This window comes from Protomyctophum bolini, assembly GCF_963924005.1.
Source record: "Protomyctophum bolini genome assembly, chromosome: 2".
Lineage (NCBI taxonomy): Eukaryota > Metazoa > Chordata > Actinopteri > Myctophiformes > Myctophidae > Protomyctophum > Protomyctophum bolini.
Genome location: NC_137863.1, coordinates 39755751 through 39775200, shown reverse-complemented (window position 1 = coordinate 39775200; position 19450 = coordinate 39755751). Strand labels below are relative to the sequence as shown.

Here is a 19450-nt window from a genome sequence, read left to right as displayed (position 1 = left end):
TTTGGGAAACAGCTTGCGTCCAAGTTATACAGCAGCCACTTGGCTCCTGGATGCAATCCTACTGCTGGAGTAGATGCATAAATTACTCTGGGATTTCTAACTGCTGCTCTTTATCTGGCAGCCTTCACATCCTACAGAACGTAAGAACTACTATTAGAATCAGGTCAGAACTCTATAGGGTTACCTACCCGTTTAGCCTTTGTGTGACTCGGGAAGACTCCAGTATTCTGCGGTGACACCAAGGTCATGCTGAGTGTCCAGAGTCTGTTGTCCTAGTAGTCTGTTGTCCTTTTCAGACAGAATAATCATATTTGAACTGGAGAGCCCCACACCTGGTAAGCACTTGGAATTGTGTAGGGGTTGATGTGTAGCATATTGAGTGGCCTAGAGAAGCACTTTTAGTTTGACTCGGTTCCATTTCATATATTATTTGACAATTTGCCCAATGTTTGACCAATTTTTATAGTATAGTTTGTTGATTACTTTTGATGCAGTAATGCTCTTTTAGGTATTAAAAGTCCTTAAATTGTCACTTTATTGTCATCTGGGGAACCCCCCCAAATCATGTGGGGAGTAACTGGAGACCCCCCTGGCGGTCCCGACCCACAGGTTGAGAACCAGATGATCGCTGTACTGGTAGGAGAGTCGACGTTACTATATTACTTTCTGGCCGGTAATGCCGCTAAATTAAATCGAAGGCCGCCAATTGGGCTGCCCACCATTGTTCAGTGGCATCTAACTTGAGGGACTGAAATAAACTTTGTTATTGTTGATATCATTAATGCACTTATAGCCTAAGAAATTCTCTGAATTTCTCAAGGAATTTCATAGAGCTGTGATTCTCCATGTTGGTTTCAGAGCCATGCATTGAACAACTGGCATAGGCCACTGACTTTAACTTGCCCTGCTGTTAGGATAGACCCGAACATTTAGCAGCACCTGGACCGCCAACTCCCCAGATACCAGGCTATTGGCTGCCTTCGAAGCCAACCACCCACATGATTGAAGTTTATGTATTATTGCGAATGCAGTGAGCACTTACTATGAGACCTAGCAGATCATGTCTGTCTGTCTGTGTGTGTGTCTGTGTGTCTGTCTGTCCCGCTATCCAAATATGGAGTGTGTTGCATCAGCAATCACTCAGCTCCATATATGGGCACAAAAGGGGCCAGGTCCACTCAGCTCCATATATGGGCACAAAAGGGGCCAGGTCCACATATACAGTAACAGCGGGACAGACACACAGACAGACAGACATGATCTGCAGGGTCTCAGCTGCGTTCGCTTCCCGCGTTTGCACGTCTTACTGGTGGTTATGATGATGAGACTTGCTGAATTGTGCAGAGAACTGTGGGTTTCCTTCCGTGATGCATTGAAATAGTTGCAAGGATAGCTGTTATCGCCTACTAACATAGGAAGTGGAGGCACCATGTAGCTCTTTCAAGATGGTTAAGATGGTATCTGGCTGCTCCTGCTCTGCCATTGAATCAAATCTAATCTGTTTTTGCTTCCCCCTCCAAATGGTCATGAAGTAAGATCAAGAGGGCATTCTCTTTCGCACAGTCATATTGTTATCCCTCAGCCATATACATTCTCTATCCAATTACAAATTAATAGCTCAAATTTGGATTTAGAACCTGAGAAGTGGGGGCACTTCCTCTGCCTTTGATTGTAGACAAAACATTCAGCTTGTTGCGCAAGCAAGTTTGGTGAAGCCAAATTACAAGTTGCAACTGGGGATAACCCACCAGCATAGTGGTAGCAGGGGTATCAGTACCTGTATTTGACCTGGCACATCTTCCATGAACAAGTTGCTCATTACCATTCATAGCCACAATACCTCCACGAATACCGGAGAACTCGCCGGTTTACCAACTCGCTGCAGCGATATTTCAAGTTCAATGTCTTCATCGTTATGCTGTCTTCATCAATATAATATGTCAAACCCACAGCTGTTATAGGCCTAGTTCATTTCCAAAGTGATAAAATTATTTTGTGCAATGAAATGGTCAGCTAGATAATGATAAAAAGGTTAATGATAGTAGTCAGGATATTGTTTACTAATAAATTACATTGTTTTGGTACTTTGGTGTTTAAACTTTAGACTTCCTACTTCATCTAGTGTAAACTCAAAACAACTATCCTCTCTCTCTCTCTCAAGTCGGAAAACCGGCGAGTTCAAAAAGACAAAAAAGACAAAAAAGCAGGATACAATAGAAAGAGAAAAAACTGAAGTCCAGCTCCAGCCACTGTTTCTATTTCAACCAAATAAAATAACTAAAATAGCACACGCATGAATGAACACATGCATGCTGGGATAGGTTTCCCCAAAATGTAAAGATTTTGCATTAATGATCAGCAACCTTTTTGAGCTTGATCTACTTTCAAATAAAGTGCCTGCATTTCACTTATTTTAATTACCAATGTTTCGCCATACTGTCCTCATGAACTCCTGTAATCTACTTTGCCACTTCAAATCAACAGCAAAGTTATGCACAATCAAGAATGAATGGATGTTTGAATTGTTTAAATTGGCCCTTGGAGGCCTGTCCTGTACTACCACCTCTGTTCTGCACAGAACGTCCAAGAAGGCTGCCATATTGGCATGGGACAATATAAATCGCCACAAAATCTCACAAACAAAATTAGATGCCAACGTTTCCTACTGTAGTAGGTATTGATGGTGCAAAGATAAGTCAATAAGCTTAATAATTCAGTAGCTTTGCTGCTGAATTCACACCAGCATGCAGCAAGTGAATTTCTGCAGTGTGGGATTCATTCCGCTAAATATGGTGTGAAATAAGCGAGTTGGGTGCCAGCATGCAGGCTCCACTGCTCTGGGTGGCTCGAACCCAACAGCTGTGCCTGTCAAAAGAGGAGAGCTCCCATGCAGTCACAGGCACAGACACTCAATGATCATCTCTGGCAGCTTGTATGTACATTATATATACATTTTAGGCCAGAAATGGAGTTGCTCGATGTCTATTTATCAACTGCTAGTTTAAAACCGTGTTATCAATATTCTTCCAAGTGGTGCTGTGGAGTGTGTACTACGCCTAGTCCACATCTACTTCAGAGTTCAGACCATAGTGCACAACACTGCACAGCGGCAGCAGCTAAATCGAACTTTTATCAACTTTGTCACTCCGCATTTTCTCCACCTCCTGCCACAGTGGGGAAAGTGGTGTCCAGTCCAGACTGGAAGGGACTGCAGTCATACTCATACATGACGAGGAAAAAAAGAAAAAAGAAAATATATTGTGCAGGTGCTTGTCATGATCCCTATATATTGTATGCCGAACCTTGATTTGTAGAGTGTAATTGACAGGTATTTCTTGTGAAAGCACCACTTTTAAGCCAATGCTGCAGGAAGCCAAATGCTGATTTGGTGTCTGTAGTCTTCTTGGGTCAGTTTCCAAATGCAATAAGTCTTAAGTGACTTGCTAGCCAATAAACCTTCACACACACTTGTGGTGCATTCCCATTTTCAATTGACAGCTTATTAGCTTGAATTCAACAATAGACCTATATATCTCATTCCCAATGCAATGCTTTTTGTATTGCAAATCCTGCAATACTTATTCTGTGTATTACGAGTCTGCAAGACTAAACGAACACCAAAGAAAGCCCTTGCACGCGCACGCACGCACGCACACACACACACACACACACACACACACACACACACACACACACACACACACACACACACACACACACACACACACACACACACACACACACTTTTGCTTACTGAGTACTTTGAATATTGCAGAAACCACCATCCCCGCCCCTTGATTTAATGACAGAGATAAATAGACAGAGGAGAGAGAGAGAGAGAGAGAGAGAGAGAGAGAGAGAGAGAGGGGAAAGGAGGAGGAGAGATCCGAGAGGTATGAACTCAGTCCAGCACTAGAACATGCTCATTCTTCTCTCCAGCAGCTCCCCTCTTCTTCATCAGCAGCATGCATGGGTCACTCACTATTTCAATGCATCACGGAAGGAAACCCACAGTTCTCTGCACAATTCAGGCAAGAACATTGATCATGTAGAGAGGGTAGAAAAATAAGCTTTTAAGAGAACATTCACTGCCAGAGTCAAATCCGAAGGGACATCAGTGGAAATTGAAGATGACTTTGTCTCCTGGTGTCGTGCCATGGCAGCACGTGGACATGCTGTACATCTCCATAGAGGCCGCCATCGCCCTGGCCTCTGTGTTGGGGAACGTGCTGGTGGTGCTGGTGGTGGCCGTGAACCGGGCCCTTCGGGACACCACTTTCTGCTTCGTCGTGTCTTTGGCGGTGGCGGACATCGCCGTGGGAGTTCTGGTGATCCCTCTGGCTATCGTCATTAGCCTGGGACTGAACACTCAGTTCTACACGTGTCTCTTCGTCTCCTGCCTGCTCCTCAGCATCACCCAGAGCTCTATCCTCTCCCTGCTGGCCATTGCCATCGACCGATACCTGCGGGTGAAGATTCCTACAAGGTGAGTTGGTCTGGCCTGTATTTCCTCGTTTCTCTCCACAGGTGGGATTTTGGTGAGAATCGGAAATCGCAAAATCCCTGTTCTGGAAACAAATCATGACCAATACACTTACTGCAAAAAAAATTCTGACTAACAGCTTTCTACTGCAGTGTTTTAAAATGCCTTCTTTCATCACAATGTAAGGGCTCAGAGTAGATCAAAACCAACTGTTCCTGAAATGTACTGTATATCTGACAAGGCGCTATATATCTCTGCCAGGTTTAATGTAAATCGATGGATTGGACATCGGAAGCTTTTAAGCAAATTAAAATGTCTCTCAGTCTGCTAAAGTGACTGACTTGGATAGTTTGTTAGGGGATTGTGGCAGTCCTCCAAAATAACACTTTTTATGTAGTAGTAGTAGTAGTAGTAGTAGTGTTGTGATGTGAAACATTAAGGCACATAAGGTACATGTTTCAAACCTAATGTAGGCCTCTGTCTGTGATTAACCGTGTTCAATTGGAATGGATGAACAACACTTTTTCCCTTTCTCTCCAAATGTAGTCATTATGCCAATTCCTGAATTCCCCCACATTTTGGTGTTGTAGGCCTACTGACTCACAGGAGAGAACAGGAGCTCCTGGCATGACATCGTATGTGTGGAGAAACATCCTATTCCTCACCATTCAATACCCCTACTGACATGTCCAGCTTTTAGTGGACATAGGACTAACACAAACTTTGTCCTAACACAAACATTAAATGCCATTGATAATGAATGGCCATTTTTACGTCATTGTCCCAACACAAACATTAAATGCCATTGATAATGAATGGCCAGTATTGAGTGTTTGTGTAAACACAAACATTAAAAGCTGGACAATTATATTGTGACATGTGATTGGCCGGAATGAGATGATGTAAGATAATGTATGATGATAAGAGGGCCCCTCACTTCACACGGGTGTGATTTCTTCATATTACTCCTACAGATTTTGTCCAAACATCACGCAAATCGGTCCACGTTATCTGTATAGATCAAGATGGATCTGTCAAAAGGCCAACAAATTCCATGCACACTTTTCACTTTGGCCTGTTATAGCACCACCAAGAGGCCAATTCTTGCATCACGCAAATCAGTGTACATTACACTCTAATCAGACCTGTCCAGCATTTTCATATGTCATCCTGATTGGCTAAGATTGAGTTCTACTATCTGGCCTGGTGGAGACGGTTCTCTGAGGTCTGAGGAGCTTTCTGAAAGGTGCATAACTTAATATAAGAAGAAAGGCTGTTAATAATGCACATTGCTCTGTTGCACTTCGGTATACTTTGTACCATGAGTATGATGACGATGACATCTCATAGAATTCTAAAAATCAATTATATATTGGAATTATTTGGCTAAATTAGATTAAAATGACTATACCATGTTCTCCAGATATCACTACACTACTGGAGATGACGATGGTTGACTACCTACTGCCTGACCGTCTGATGAAAACACACATGTTTAACTGTTGCAACAGAGTGTCATGGCTTGTACCTGTGTGTAATTAGACTACTTTGCCTTCTGTGTTTTCACTTGACTTTAGGCTCATATGGTCATGTTTCATTGGTCCTCTTTTCTTCTTTCACTATTCAGGTATAGCATCATAGTGACCCAAACCAGGGCATGGGTGGCTGTTTGCCTATGCTGGATGCTCTCCTTTCTGGCAGGGCTAGTTCCTCTGCTTGGATGGCACAACCACGATGCCAGGATGGGAAACATCAGCAAGTCCAGCGACATTGTCTGTAAATTCACCTCTGTCATGAGCATGGACTACATGGTCTACTTCAATTTCTTTGGCTGGGTCGTGCTGCCTTTGACAATAATGATCATCCTGTACGTGGAGATCTTCAGGGTCATCCGGAGGCAACTCAACAAGAGGGCAGAGGCTACATGTGACGCAGACCGTTACTATCAGAAGGAGCTAAAGCTGGCCAAGTCACTAGCCTTGGTAGTCTTCCTCTTTGCTCTGTGTTGGCTGCCACTGCACATCATGAACTGCATCATGTTCTTCTGCCCGGAATGTCACGTGCCGAAGATCGCCATGTACGTGGGCATCTTCATGTCCCATGTGAACTCGGCTCTCAACCCGCTGGTTTACGCCTTTAGGATAAAACGGTTCCGGGTTACGTTAATTCAGATTACACGACGGTGCATGCTATGTAAACCTGCTGAGCCGAGTCCGTATCCAAACGGCACACTGGGCCTGACATGTACAGAGAAAACAGCAGTCAATGGGAGTACATGTACGCAGGACTGCCAGTTGGTCTGATGGTGGACTGATGGATTTTAACAGTCAAAGTACTTATTTCCTGTCCTGTACTTAAATCCTCTTTTTTTTTTTTACATGATCAAATCCTTTCTTTAAGTGTGTGTGTGTGTGTGTGTGTGTGTGTGTGTGTGTGTGTGTGTGTGTGTGTGTGTGTGTGTGTGTGTGTGTGTGTGTGTGTGTGTGTGTGTGTGTGTGTGTGTGTGTGTGTGTGTGTGTGTGTGTGTGTGTGTGTGTGTGTGTGTGTGGGGGGGGGCTGCTCAACAGTGCCACTTTAGGTCACTCAGTGGTATTGCTAGGGGACATAGGGACACACTCATACATACTCCAAACATACATACAGTATAGGGAGTTTAGGGACACACTCATACATACTGTACAGTATAGGGACACACGCGGCCAGTCATTGGAGCGGCTCCAAATAAGAAATAGGCTAAAGGCTCATATACATAGTCTGGACTTTCGGTGGTTAGGTGACCACCGAACTACAACATGACGTCACGAGCCGTGGTGAAGAGCAAACCACCGCCACCCCTCCAGCCCTTCTCTGTTTTTACTCACCACCGCTCAACATTATTTCAGCTCTGGTGGTCAGCTCACCACCGGAGCGGTGGTCACCTCACCACCGAAAATCCAGACTATGAATAGGCCTTAAGCCAAACAACACGTTGCTTTGTGAGCTTTGTGAACTTCTTAGTGAGGTTTGCGTAACGTTGTACGTAATTAACCCACTGCTTACACAAGGTGGTTGTCTAGACCAGTGGACCTGTCTTCACTGGTACAAACATTGTGTAGAGGAGGGAACCAAGTATGAGAGTTCAATTTGTGAATGGCTACAATTGTTTAAAGGAATTTTGAAGAAAGAAGAAGACACCAGAGGGACTATCTTTAAGCCCACTGCATCACAGAACGGACACAGCAGCAACACGTGGTAAAGATTAGGGCTAATTATGACATGCACTTCTCACTGACTCTTTACGAAAAGCATTTTCATATAAACTATTTATTGCAGGAAACTTATGGAAACTTGACTGAACACAAATTTGTTTTGCAGACACAGTCTGTTCTTTTAATGACCAACGAAGACAAAAGCAACCAAGACATGGCCAACCAAGACATGGCCAACCAAGACGAAACCACCCAACTTGTGGCGACTCCTGAGGATGCGGCTGACTATGACTTGGACGAGGCATTGGAAGAAATTAGCAAGTTCATAGTAGCACGGCGTACTCTGCCTTGGAACCAGTGGTCCAAGATGGAGAAAGCAATTTTCTTCCTGGACAGATGCTTCCTGGGATTTTTGACAATCTTTTTATTTATGATGCTTTGTCATTGTATGTACACATTGTGGTGGGTAGCAAGTACGACGGTGATACCAGCCTTTATGTTTATGTTTATATATATACCGGTATGTTTATATATGTTTGCAAATTTAACCTGTATTTTGTATGTCCTTTAGTCGTAATTACGTACTGCTGTTACATTAGTTTGACCACTTAAACCCCATCATCCGTATTGTGGGGAAAGTAAAATTGCCGATCGACGAGCACAACGTGACGATCGGCAACACAACACTATCCGCTCGTAATTCCGACGGCGCATTAGTCCGACAACGGGGCTTCGCCTGCGGTTAGGGTTAGGCACAGTGTTAGTAATGGGGCAAGTCGGACCAACGCGCCGTCTGAATTATGACACTCAACCCAACACAACACGTTGCTTTGTGAGCTTGTCCATCTGCTAATTTCCACTAAAGCTTTCCCCACAATAACAGAAAACAAAAACAATACACTAGTATGGAGCCCTGGGGGACTCCGCTCAACCATATGGGGTTTAAGTGGTTATGAGAAATCACACTTTTAAAAGAAAGCTGGGAAAAGGGAGGGTTTACTGGAGTAGGACCAATACTGAATACAATTTAAAAACGTAATCAAATCACTACATCCAAATAAAGTAAACTAAACATCTGGATTCTCCAACATCAAAGTGGGTATAAGCTGTATTGTGTTTATCAGAGGTTGTGTAGGGCACCTCTTCATCAAACTGAACTGGTTTGGGCCATATATCGATGGATGTGACAGGGGGTTGAACAGGCTGCCAAGCCTGTGAGTTACACGCTGAGCAATTTGTATGTTTAAGTGATTCATATCTACCTAGCTCAGCTTCTGCTAAATCTTAAAGGCTATATATATGTTCATATGTTGCTTCCTCGTCGGTTTTACCTCTGTCTCATGTCATTCCATCGGTGCCGTGTCATTAGTCAGAAGGTTCATTGTTCCGAAATGACTATCCCTATCTCTAACCCTAACCTAAACCTAACCGCAAGCACGGGAGCAGTGCATGTTCGGACTAACGGGACAGTTCCCAGTCCATCATGATACTACTAATTCTACATTTGTGGAATTTTAGCATTTCTGTTTTCCTGGTTGCAATTTAGCAGTGTGTAACATAGCTTTTTAACTCGAGATATATTTGATTTGTGTGTTATGCACTCTTGTAGTGTGTTGACGAACTGATCTGAGAGCTTCATTAGGTTGAAACTATAAGACACAAGCCTCAGCCTGTAATAAACCCTTCTCCCAGTGTGTGTGTGTGTGTGTGTGTGTGTGTTTGTGTGTGTGTGTGTGTGTGTGTGTGCGTGTGTGTGCACCTGTCTGTCTGTCACTCTTTTTGCTCTTTCTTTCCCTCCCCCTACACACAGATATAAATTAATGTTTTACTGTCCATCTGTCACCACCTTCCCTCATCCTCACTGAGGGATTTGTAACTACTGAGTGTGCCCTAATCCTCAACCATCTTCTTAGTGAGGTTTGCGTTGTACGGTAATTAACCCTACACAAGGTGGTTGTCTCGACCAGTGGACCTGTCTTAACTGGTACAAACATTGTGTAGACGAGGGGACTAAGTATGAGAGTTCTATTTGTGAATGGCTACAATTGTTTAAAGGAATTTTGAAGAAAGAAGAGGACACCAGAGGGACAATATCTTTAAGCCCACTGCATCACAGAACGGACACAGCAGCAACACGTGGTAAAGATTAGGGCTAATTATGACATATGCACTTCTCACTGACTCTTTACGAAAAGCATTTTCATATACAGTAAACTACTTATTGCAGGAAACTTACATATGGAAACTTGACTGAACACAAATTTGTTTTGCAGACACAGTCTGTTCTTTTAATGACCAACGAAGACAAAAGCGACCAAGACATGGCCAACCAAGACATGGCCAACGAAGACGAAACCAACGAAGACGAAACCAACGAAGACGAAACCACCCAACTTGTGGAGACTCCTGAGGATGCGGCTGGGGCTGAATATGACTTGGACGAGGCATTGGAAGAATTTGGCAAGTTCAGATTAGCACGGCGTACTCTGCCTTGGAACCAGTGGTCCAAGATGGAGAAAGCTAATTTTTTCCTGGACAGATGCTTCCTGGGATTTTTGTCAATCTTTTTATTTGTAATGCTTTGTCATGCTATGTACACATTGTGGTGGGTAGCACGTATGACGGTGATACCAGCCTTTGTTTTAGATATCACTGCCTTGCTGTCTGGGTTCTTTACTCAAGGACAGGAAGAACGAAAGGAATTGTAGGCCAAATGCAAGTCACTCTTATGTGCTCGATCAACAATTTGGTAAATTTCTTTTAGGCATTCATAGTCTTATTTTTTAAATTGCTTTAGATGTGATGATTTTTATTGATGTCCACTGGAAAGAATATCTATGTATTTGGCTCCAATGCTGCATTGCTGATTGTAAGCTTGATTTACAAAGATTACTTATTTAATAAACCATGTGATGAACTGGACCAGGCTTGCCTATGAGAGGTCATTATGCACAGCATTAGTAGCCTAATACTAATCTGTCTATCTCTGTTTTTGCTGCTGATGGGCCATTGGTCTCCTCAATGCTTTGTCAATTTTTAACATATCAGTACAAAATATGTTGTACTGTGAAGTTCAATGTTGCCATGAAAGACGTCCACTCTGTTTCATAAATTAGAACTGTTATTGATTGATAAAAGCTTGATTTGTAAACAAGACAGCCTTTCCACATGGCCAGCTTGAAGATCGTTTATTTAGCATACTTCAAAGTAATCCCATTAAGGTGTTTGCACGCTGGTGCATTTTTTCGCTGCGTTTTGCAAATCTGAAAGTAGTAGGCAATCACTAGCTGTCAACCTGCCACCAGCACCCCACGAGACCCCACTAGACAGCTGCTCTGGTGTATAGTTAAGAGCCCCATTGACCCATTTCATAATCTGTCAATGTGGGTCAACCTGTCAAAATCTTTCCCATGTAGTCAAATGTGCACACGCACACTCTATGTCATGGATAACATGATGGATGCCATGCTTATAGTAGCAGAGCACAGCACAGCACAGAGCACGGCACAACTGCACAAAGCATGTTACGTAGCTAGCTATATGTTTGGGAGTATAATAATTAAGGCTTTTACATGCATAATGTTGCCATCCTGTAACCACATTGTCACAAGTCTGCTCCCACTTAGATTAAAGGACGTATTCTGTGTGTCTGTCAATTTCACAGATCTCTGAAATCATGGGTGAAAATAGAGTAACATGGTTCTGTATCGCTTGTTAATATTACATTGTATTGGGATGCAGAGGATTGATTTGAAAAGTCAAAATAGTCCCTGGAGAACATCCATAATTTGTTAGCAGTGACAGAAATATCTATAGTTTATATTCCATAATATACCAGTAGTTTACTGTAACAAATGGCAGTATGCTACTGTCAACAGACAACAGTATATAGCCGCCCTAGGCCCTGATACACTTTTTAGAAAAGTTAAATGTCAACATTGAAGATAGCTTGTTATTGAAACAAAAAATCTTTAAATTCTGTATTATAATGACTATGTAGGCTACATGGAATGTATACATTCATGTACGTGTATGGCACGTCTTAACCTTTCTAAACTCATGTTAATCACAACTAATTATTAATAAATGAAATAGAACGTGTTGCACTGCATGCAGATCAGCTATTTACGGTGTAGAAACGTGGTAGGGGGGAAATCAGACAGTATTGAGGGTTTGAGTGGTTAATGCTGAATACACATTAAGATTAATCAAATTAATACAAATGATAATGTGTAAATGTAAACAAACAAAACTAAAAACAAATGTACACACTGATGATCATGAGCTATCAAACAAGTCTAAGCTAAAAATAATCTATGAAATTGACAAACAATGTTATGTAATAGGTATATGAAGGTACATGCTCTCTCTCTCTCTCTCTCTCTCTCTCTCTCCTCCTTGGCCTGAAAAACAATGACTGTTTGAACATAAGTATTAGTGAATGGTTTGGTTTACTTACTATTGGCAGCACAGCTGTGTTGTGTTTTACCAGAGCATCTCTCGAGGTATGGTTGTGGTATGGTTTGGCCAAAAACGAATTCCAAATGTGTTCATTACATCTAAATTGCCAGACAGAGCACTTTTTTATTCATCAAAATCTGTTCCTTGTATTAAGTAATTTTTGACAGTATTTTGCAGTTTGTTTGCTCCATTTTCATAAAAGCTTTATGGCCATTAATAACCACAAGGGGCGCTGTGTCTCACATTTCAAAGATGATCACTGGTAGGCTAATAATAATAAAACATTTTAAAGCAGGAATTTATTTTCTTCATTATACAGTAAATTGTTAACAAAATATTTATTGTGATAAAATAAACGTTCTGTCGTCGTGACGTCGGCGGACTGAACGCCGATGTATTTCCGGTGCTACCCATATATGGTGAAAGCCCTTGTGAAAGCCTGGTGACGCCGCCGCGAGGTATATGCAGTGTTGCCAACTTAGCGGATTTGTCGTCATATTTAGCTTCTTTCCAGACCCCCCTAGCGACTGAATTAGTGAAAAGCTTCTGGCGAGAAATCTAGCTTTTTTCCCCTGGTGAATTGGGGACAAATCGTGTTGACAGGCGCCAGATATGCGCCAGAGATAAAATCTTTTTTTTTTTTTTCTCAGCCTCAAATCCGCGAAATTGGCAAAACTAAAAGTGGACGGCGCGTCTGGTCTGGCTCACAGGTCACAGCAGGCTCAGTGGCTTCCTCGGCTCGGTTATGTGCACACTGCACAGACTGTCTACCAGTGCTTCCTCCTTTCTTGCTCTGCCTAGCCGAGTGCGCTCCGGTGCGGTATTTCCGAACGCGCCCCTCGAGCTCGACAGAGCAAGAAAGGAGGAAGCACTGGCAGCTCAGTTTAGTCGGCTAGTAAAAATAAAATACACACTCGGATGCATAAAGTATTAACCTTCTAATTCCTGTATGGATCGGAACAAAATAGCGTTCTAAACATTAGTTGAATTGAGGTATGTTTTTTTTTAAATATTACAATGAGTTTAAACGATGTGTTATCAAATGAAGAGATGATACAAACTAAGTGCACATAAATGACAAATGTTTTTCTGGGCTGGCTACATATTTTCGTAGCTAGGGGCGCCTAAAAGTCGCTAGGGACGCAAAAAGGTCGCTAGCGACTTTTAGGTACTTTTCGAGGAGCCACTAGCTACTTCCGTTACTGGAGAGTTGGCAACACTGGGTATATGGTGCTACCCGCCTGAGCTTCCTTCCCGAATTTTCCAGCGTGACCTACGTTTCGTGTCTGTAAAGACTTAAAGTAAGTAGATGATTATTGTGTTTTAAACCAACAAAATGCCGTTTATTTTAGAATTCGAATCCAACTTGAAACCATAAAATGTGTGTCCGTATTTATGAGTAGTCGTATCACGTCCACACAGTGAAAACACGGCATATTATGAATGCTCGACAAAGGGTGTATACGAGGAGCGCCATTTGCTCCTGTCATGTGTAGCCTGTTTTGTTTTGTAGCCTACACGCTAAACGCCAGAATAATGCATAAATAATAACACATCGATATCGCAACCCGTCAGTGATGTTACACAAAACGTATAATGTAAAATCCCAAACTTGAATAGGCCTAGTCAATATTCAATTACAAAAGTCGTTGTTGAAAAGATTTAACTGCAGACGCACACATGTAGGGAGGCCTACTAGCCCTGGTCCAGTGCGTCAGCGAGTCTCTCACTGACCGACGCACTCGCTGACGCACTGGACCAGGGCTAGGAGGCCCACTAGCCCAAACGTTAGCCCAGGTCCAGTTCGTTATAGCCCCAGTCTGTTCCCTCCACAGCTACAGAATGAGCGTATAGGGCACATATGGGGCTAAGTTAAGGCACTGGACCAGGGCTACCTAAACGTTATCCGAATTCCTGCATCCTTACAGCATAGGTGGGCACTAGGGACACTGGCCACCTCGGTGTAAAATTGTCGACTCTGTCCAAAATGATGAAAAAAATAAAGTATACATGATTAGAACATGCTTAAACATTCGACAATTAAGGTCTAACATATATACCTACAATTGCTACAAGTACAAACCCTGTTGGCATGTAGGTCATTTTGGGGCATAAACAAGACATTGAGGATCACATTACGTCTGATAGTGATAATGATGCACCATGCATGTTCAGATAATGTATATTTTATACATTACATAAGACCATTTTTGAATGGGCACCTCATTTTACATTGACATGCCCAGGCCAGAACCTATCCTGGCTACAGGATGGGCATCTCAATGTAAAATTGGCTATTTATACAGGTTTGAATCCCCAGGTAGGACAAAAACTATGTACAGTAGACCTATTCCAGTTTTAATGATTTTAAGTAGCCTATGCATGCCTGAACTTGACATGCCGGAGGTTATAGTATTGTGTCGACTTGTTGTATAGGTAGTTGTATTATACAACATACAGTATGCATATAACTGTTGGACTTGGACTGAATTAAATTAGGGGTCCATTTAAGCTTTTTTTTCTTTTTTTTATGTTTTCCTCCTTCCTTTGATTCACACAGAATGCGTTACGTGGCCGCTTACCTCCTGTCTGTCCTGGGTGGCAACACCAACGTCACTGCAAAGGACATAAAGTCCATCCTGGGCAGTGTGGGAATCGAGGCCGATGATGAACGCTTGAACAAGGTATGGGAATGATGGAAATATCCTGGTAATGTCTCCACAAGGCTTGATTTGTCCACTGTTCATGCTGTTTTTATTTGAGTAAGAGATTTGACTCTCTTCACAGGTCATCAGTGAATTGAATGGAAAAGACATCAATGAAGTAATGAATTCCGGTAAGCATTATTCTTCTTAGACTAAATTTAAAGTTTCGGAAAAGCCCATTTTGTCCACATTTTAATTAAATTGAATGTTTAACACCAGCTATGAAGATGTTATGGGATTAAAGATGTGCACAAAATGTACTGTAATTGGTACAAAAGTTGTTGATGTACAATTTTACAATACAGAATTTATAAACCCCATCCACAGTTGGTTCCATAGTTCCGACATACTAACAGTCCGAAAGTCATTAGACCGACAACCTACCCTAACCACAAGCATTGGCGCAACGCATGTCGGACCTACACATGTCTAGAGCGACGGGTCATTTCAGCATGTCGGACCTTTGGTGTGTCGGATATGCGTGCGCACTCCCACAATCACAAGATGGAGCATTTAGAATCCCATAACAAGTCAAACGCACACCCTCACATGATGCAGCAAACTCACACCTTTAAAACAATGAATGAGGAAAGCTTTAATACACACTATAAGTATAAAGTAAGGAATCGAGTATTTTAACCTGTTCTCTTTTCATCCACAGGCCTCTCCAAGTTAGCCTCCGTACCAGCAGGTGGTGGTGGTGGTGGTGGTGCTGTAGCGGCTCCCGCTGCAGTTGCAGCTTCTGCGGGGGCCGGTGGAGCTGGGGCTGCACCTGCTGCTGGTAAGACTTAGTGGACCTTATATACAGTAAAGCAAGGTCTTTGTGCGCAGATAAAATGGGCATGCAAAATGTCAAGTAATGTAACTCTGTGAACCTGGACCTCACATTTTGTTTTACAAGGGCTGGTATGGTCGACTTTATTGGTGCGTTCACAAGCGTAGACGCGTGTATAATTTGGAACAGCTACATGCAACATTGCATCGTCATGTCGCTGGCTTCCATTGACAATGACTGGTGGACTGCGTTGTTGCGTCTGCCTGTGTGAACGCAACATAAAGGGATTTATCGTTAGACGTGTGGCCATGTGCCCACAATTCCTAATTGGGATAATTAAACCCAACCTCTCCATATAAGGAGAGCATTGCACCAGCTCCTTCTTGGGGCTGATGAGCAGGGTTCTGTTGCAGAGAGAGAGAGATGGTTTACACCTTCACAGCAGTCGCCATGAGAGGAAAAGGGTTAGGGTTGGTCGGGCAGGTAGAGAAAGCTGCACTATACATTGAATAGTTGATTAGACGGAAATGCAAGCAGCAACAGAGTACAGTCAGGCGCTTGGCACCTGCTTCGAATGCTATCAACTCTGATAACACCTCTTTGTGGTCTTGTTTGTATTCGGGTAATGAATTGAGTCTTGACATTGACAGTCGGGTCAAAATTGGTGTCAGATCCTGTGTCTAGGTGAGACATCATCTTTGACACGATTTAAATGTCTCAATAGAAGAGGGGAGACAAAATACAACCACCACAATTGTAATAAGTTATATTGTATTAACATACTCTACCATACAGATCAGACAAAATAAAAAAATACAATCATACTTACAAATGCCGCTTTAATGAATTGCCATGTTTTTATTTTCTTGATAGTCAGTGTGCCATATAAACATTAAGTGAAATCATGGAACCACATAAAAATAAAATATTTCCAACTGATTTTAATTGTACATATATATATAACAACCGTATTTGCATTTATTCTTTTTGAAATATTTTCAAGACATTTTAATGATGACCCTCCCAGACTCTTTCCCAGTCAGATTTCAGAGTTTGAATTTAGAATTATGTGCAGTGAATTTATTTTTAATAAACCTAACTAAAAATCCTTTCTTCATCTCCAGTGGAAGAGAAAAAGGAAGAGAAGAAAGATGAATCTGAAGAGTCTGATGAAGACATGGGCTTTGGACTCTTTGATTAATCAATCTATCTTTTCAATTTTGAAAATTGAATAAAAATGTAAAAGGATTACAGAACAGAACACACTCTCCTGTCATTTTGTAACCTTTACTGTTGGATTGAATGACTGACAGTGACTGTAGTTGAATGAATAAGTGTTCATTGTCACGCTGTGTGTGTGTGTGTGTGTGTGTGTGTGTGTGCGTGTGTGTGTGTGTGTGTGTGTGTGTGTGTGTGTGTGTGTGTGTGTGTGTGTAAAAAAAAAAAAAGCTTGAGTATGATCTAATCAAACAATTGGTAGAATAGTATAACACACAAAAAAGCTCTGAGATGCTACTCTTAACTAATCTGTCAAGTGTAATACCAATCGTTATTAAAACTGAGTTATCAATTTTGACAGATGGGTGCCTCTCCGTAAGGTGTGCTTGAACTGGAGGAACGGGTATCGGGGAACATGCAAACTGAGCTGGATAAATGACATCCAACTGATTAGTCATATTGAAACAAATGGATGCCTTGTGTTGAAACCTGTTTTTGTTGCCAACTAAATGTAGCTCAAACATTGCAACCTGTTATTATTGGGCAATCCATATACTGGCCTGTAGTATGTACTGCTGACCTCAGCCTGCAGATTACACCAGTAAAACATAAAATTAAGTTGTGGTCTAAGAGCATGTTTGGTCAAAGTAAAAATGTATTACATTATTAAACAACTTGCAGAAAAGACAATCATCTTGATGTAGATCAATGGATGATGCAAGAAATGCATGCCGGTTCTAGCTTTATGGAAATAGTTCTGAGGTGTTATTGTATCAACCACATAATCATGTTCTTAGTTTGTTTGGGGCAGCATTTGTGTTGCATGACTGCCCTTTAGTTTTCAGTATCTGAACTGTTTAAATGAAAAAGACCTCAAGATCTGCCATTGTTTTGCACCAAAGCAACCTGCTCAACAAAATCCTCAGTGTTAACAATTTTAGCTAATGGGTTTTTGTTTGAGTTGCCCTATTCAGCAAGAATCTTGTTTCTGTGAAAAGTGTTTATTCCATGATGCCAACCACCACAACTTGTCTTGTGCGCGTGATGTTATTTTTCTCACTGTACTGTAGCCACAAACTGAAACTTACTTCTGAGTCAGTCTTTCTCCAGACAGGTATTGGCTAATTAGGCTTTATGTGACACGGCTACAGATATTACTCAGCGAGTCATTACTCATCAGATTTATTTTTCCATTTATCCAACTAGCCAACTAATATTAAATGGAAATCTGTCACCCAGAACTGCATAATTGTAAATTAAATGTTTTCCTGATTTGACAGTAGGCCTACCTGCATTAACTGTTAAGTATCTTACCCTTCTTGCGATGTGACTTTGGGCTACTTGTGACCTCAAAAACAAATGACCATACGACCATATTCACTACTGAAATCTGCAAGTTTTTACAATTAACACAAATGGCAAAAATAATTTGTAATGGTTTTAATTGTTCCTAACATAATGCCTCCAGCCCAGCATTTGTTTCATGAGGTGTGAGGGGCTATGGTCTTTGGTGGTCCTCTGCTGGACTCAGCCGAGTACTGCAAGGCCCACTGGTCATTAAGAGATTGTCCTAAATCCTTGTGAACCACTTTCAACCTGGCATCCTTGTTATGGGCATGGCAATATAGGAAAACTTAAATAAATAAATACATTATTAGAAAATCTTTCAAAAATAGCTTAAAGGAGAATTCCATGCTAGAAGGCTTTCTTACCTTTATTTGTAGTTGTTACATCCCCACCAAAGGTCCAGGTGTTATTTTGTGCAAAAGTGCATTATTGGCTATTTCCCCTAATATAAGCCCTCAATGGGGGTTGGTTTCTTGTGCTAATTTGCTTATTTCCATCGAAATAAGTAGTAAAGTGTGCCTCTTGGGATACTATTTACATTATGAAGAGAAGATATATACAAAAAAATGATTTTTTTTTGAGCGATGGAAATAAGGGAATTAGCACAACACCCCAATGCCCCATTCAATTCAATTCAATTCAGTGAAGGCTTATGGTAGGGGAAATAGCCAATAATGCACTTTTGCACAAAATAACCTTCTAGCATGGAATTCTCCTTTAACCTGTGAGCTTGTAAACCATCTATATTTGCTATTAGTCGTATAACAACTTCCAATTTGCATATAACAGTAGGCTACTGTTGGCACAGTGTTCATGCTTATTTGCATTGCCTCTTTGTGCCAAAGAATGAGACATTTGGCTTAATTGGTTGCATTCATTTTTGTGGAGGCATGATATTCCACAAGCCTTCACCTGAAGACTGAAGTTGTTTATTGTCTATGAGAGGCCAGGTCCACTGCACCCCTTTAGCCAACCAATTGAGATGAATTTCATTCATATGTTCTTCCTAGCCTGATCGTCAAACCTTCCATAATAGTCCACTTGCCAGTGGACTATTATGCACCGTATTATGCAAGTTAGCATCCGCCAGTTTCTACATGCTGGGGACCCATACTCAACATTTCGAACATAAAACCTTTGTGTACTCAAGGTTTCATGCAAAAGTACTTTAGGAGATATCATGCTGGACAGACAAATAGAATTGGTTGAAAGCAGAACCCCATCTCCGTTGAATGAAGCAGACTCATGCTATAAGTTTTAATTAGCAAATGCT

At 41.7% G+C, this 19450-nt stretch overlaps 2 protein-coding genes across 2 annotated transcripts; both read left to right on the top strand.

Annotated features, from left to right (window-relative positions):
* Window positions 1-4130: 4130 nt before the first annotated feature.
* LOC308334199 (adenosine receptor A1) lies at window positions 4131-8417 on the top strand (the record flags this gene model as incomplete). Its single annotated transcript, XM_080790831.1, has 4 exons — window positions 4131-4486; window positions 6111-6780; window positions 7838-7999; window positions 8271-8417. The coding sequence occupies 4 exons, from the start codon at window positions 4131-4133 to the stop codon at window positions 8415-8417; spliced, it is 1335 nt and encodes a 444-aa protein (XP_080646957.1).
* Window positions 8418-13290: 4873 nt separating this feature from the next.
* On the top strand, window positions 13291-16873 carry rplp2 (ribosomal protein, large P2). Its single transcript, XM_080775529.1, has 5 exons — window positions 13291-13433; window positions 14693-14816; window positions 14920-14968; window positions 15499-15618; window positions 16737-16873. The coding sequence occupies exons 2-5, from the start codon at window positions 14694-14696 to the stop codon at window positions 16811-16813; spliced, it is 369 nt and encodes a 122-aa protein (XP_080631655.1). The 5' UTR covers window positions 13291-13433; window position 14693; the 3' UTR covers window positions 16814-16873.
* Window positions 16874-19450: the final 2577 nt, after the last annotated feature.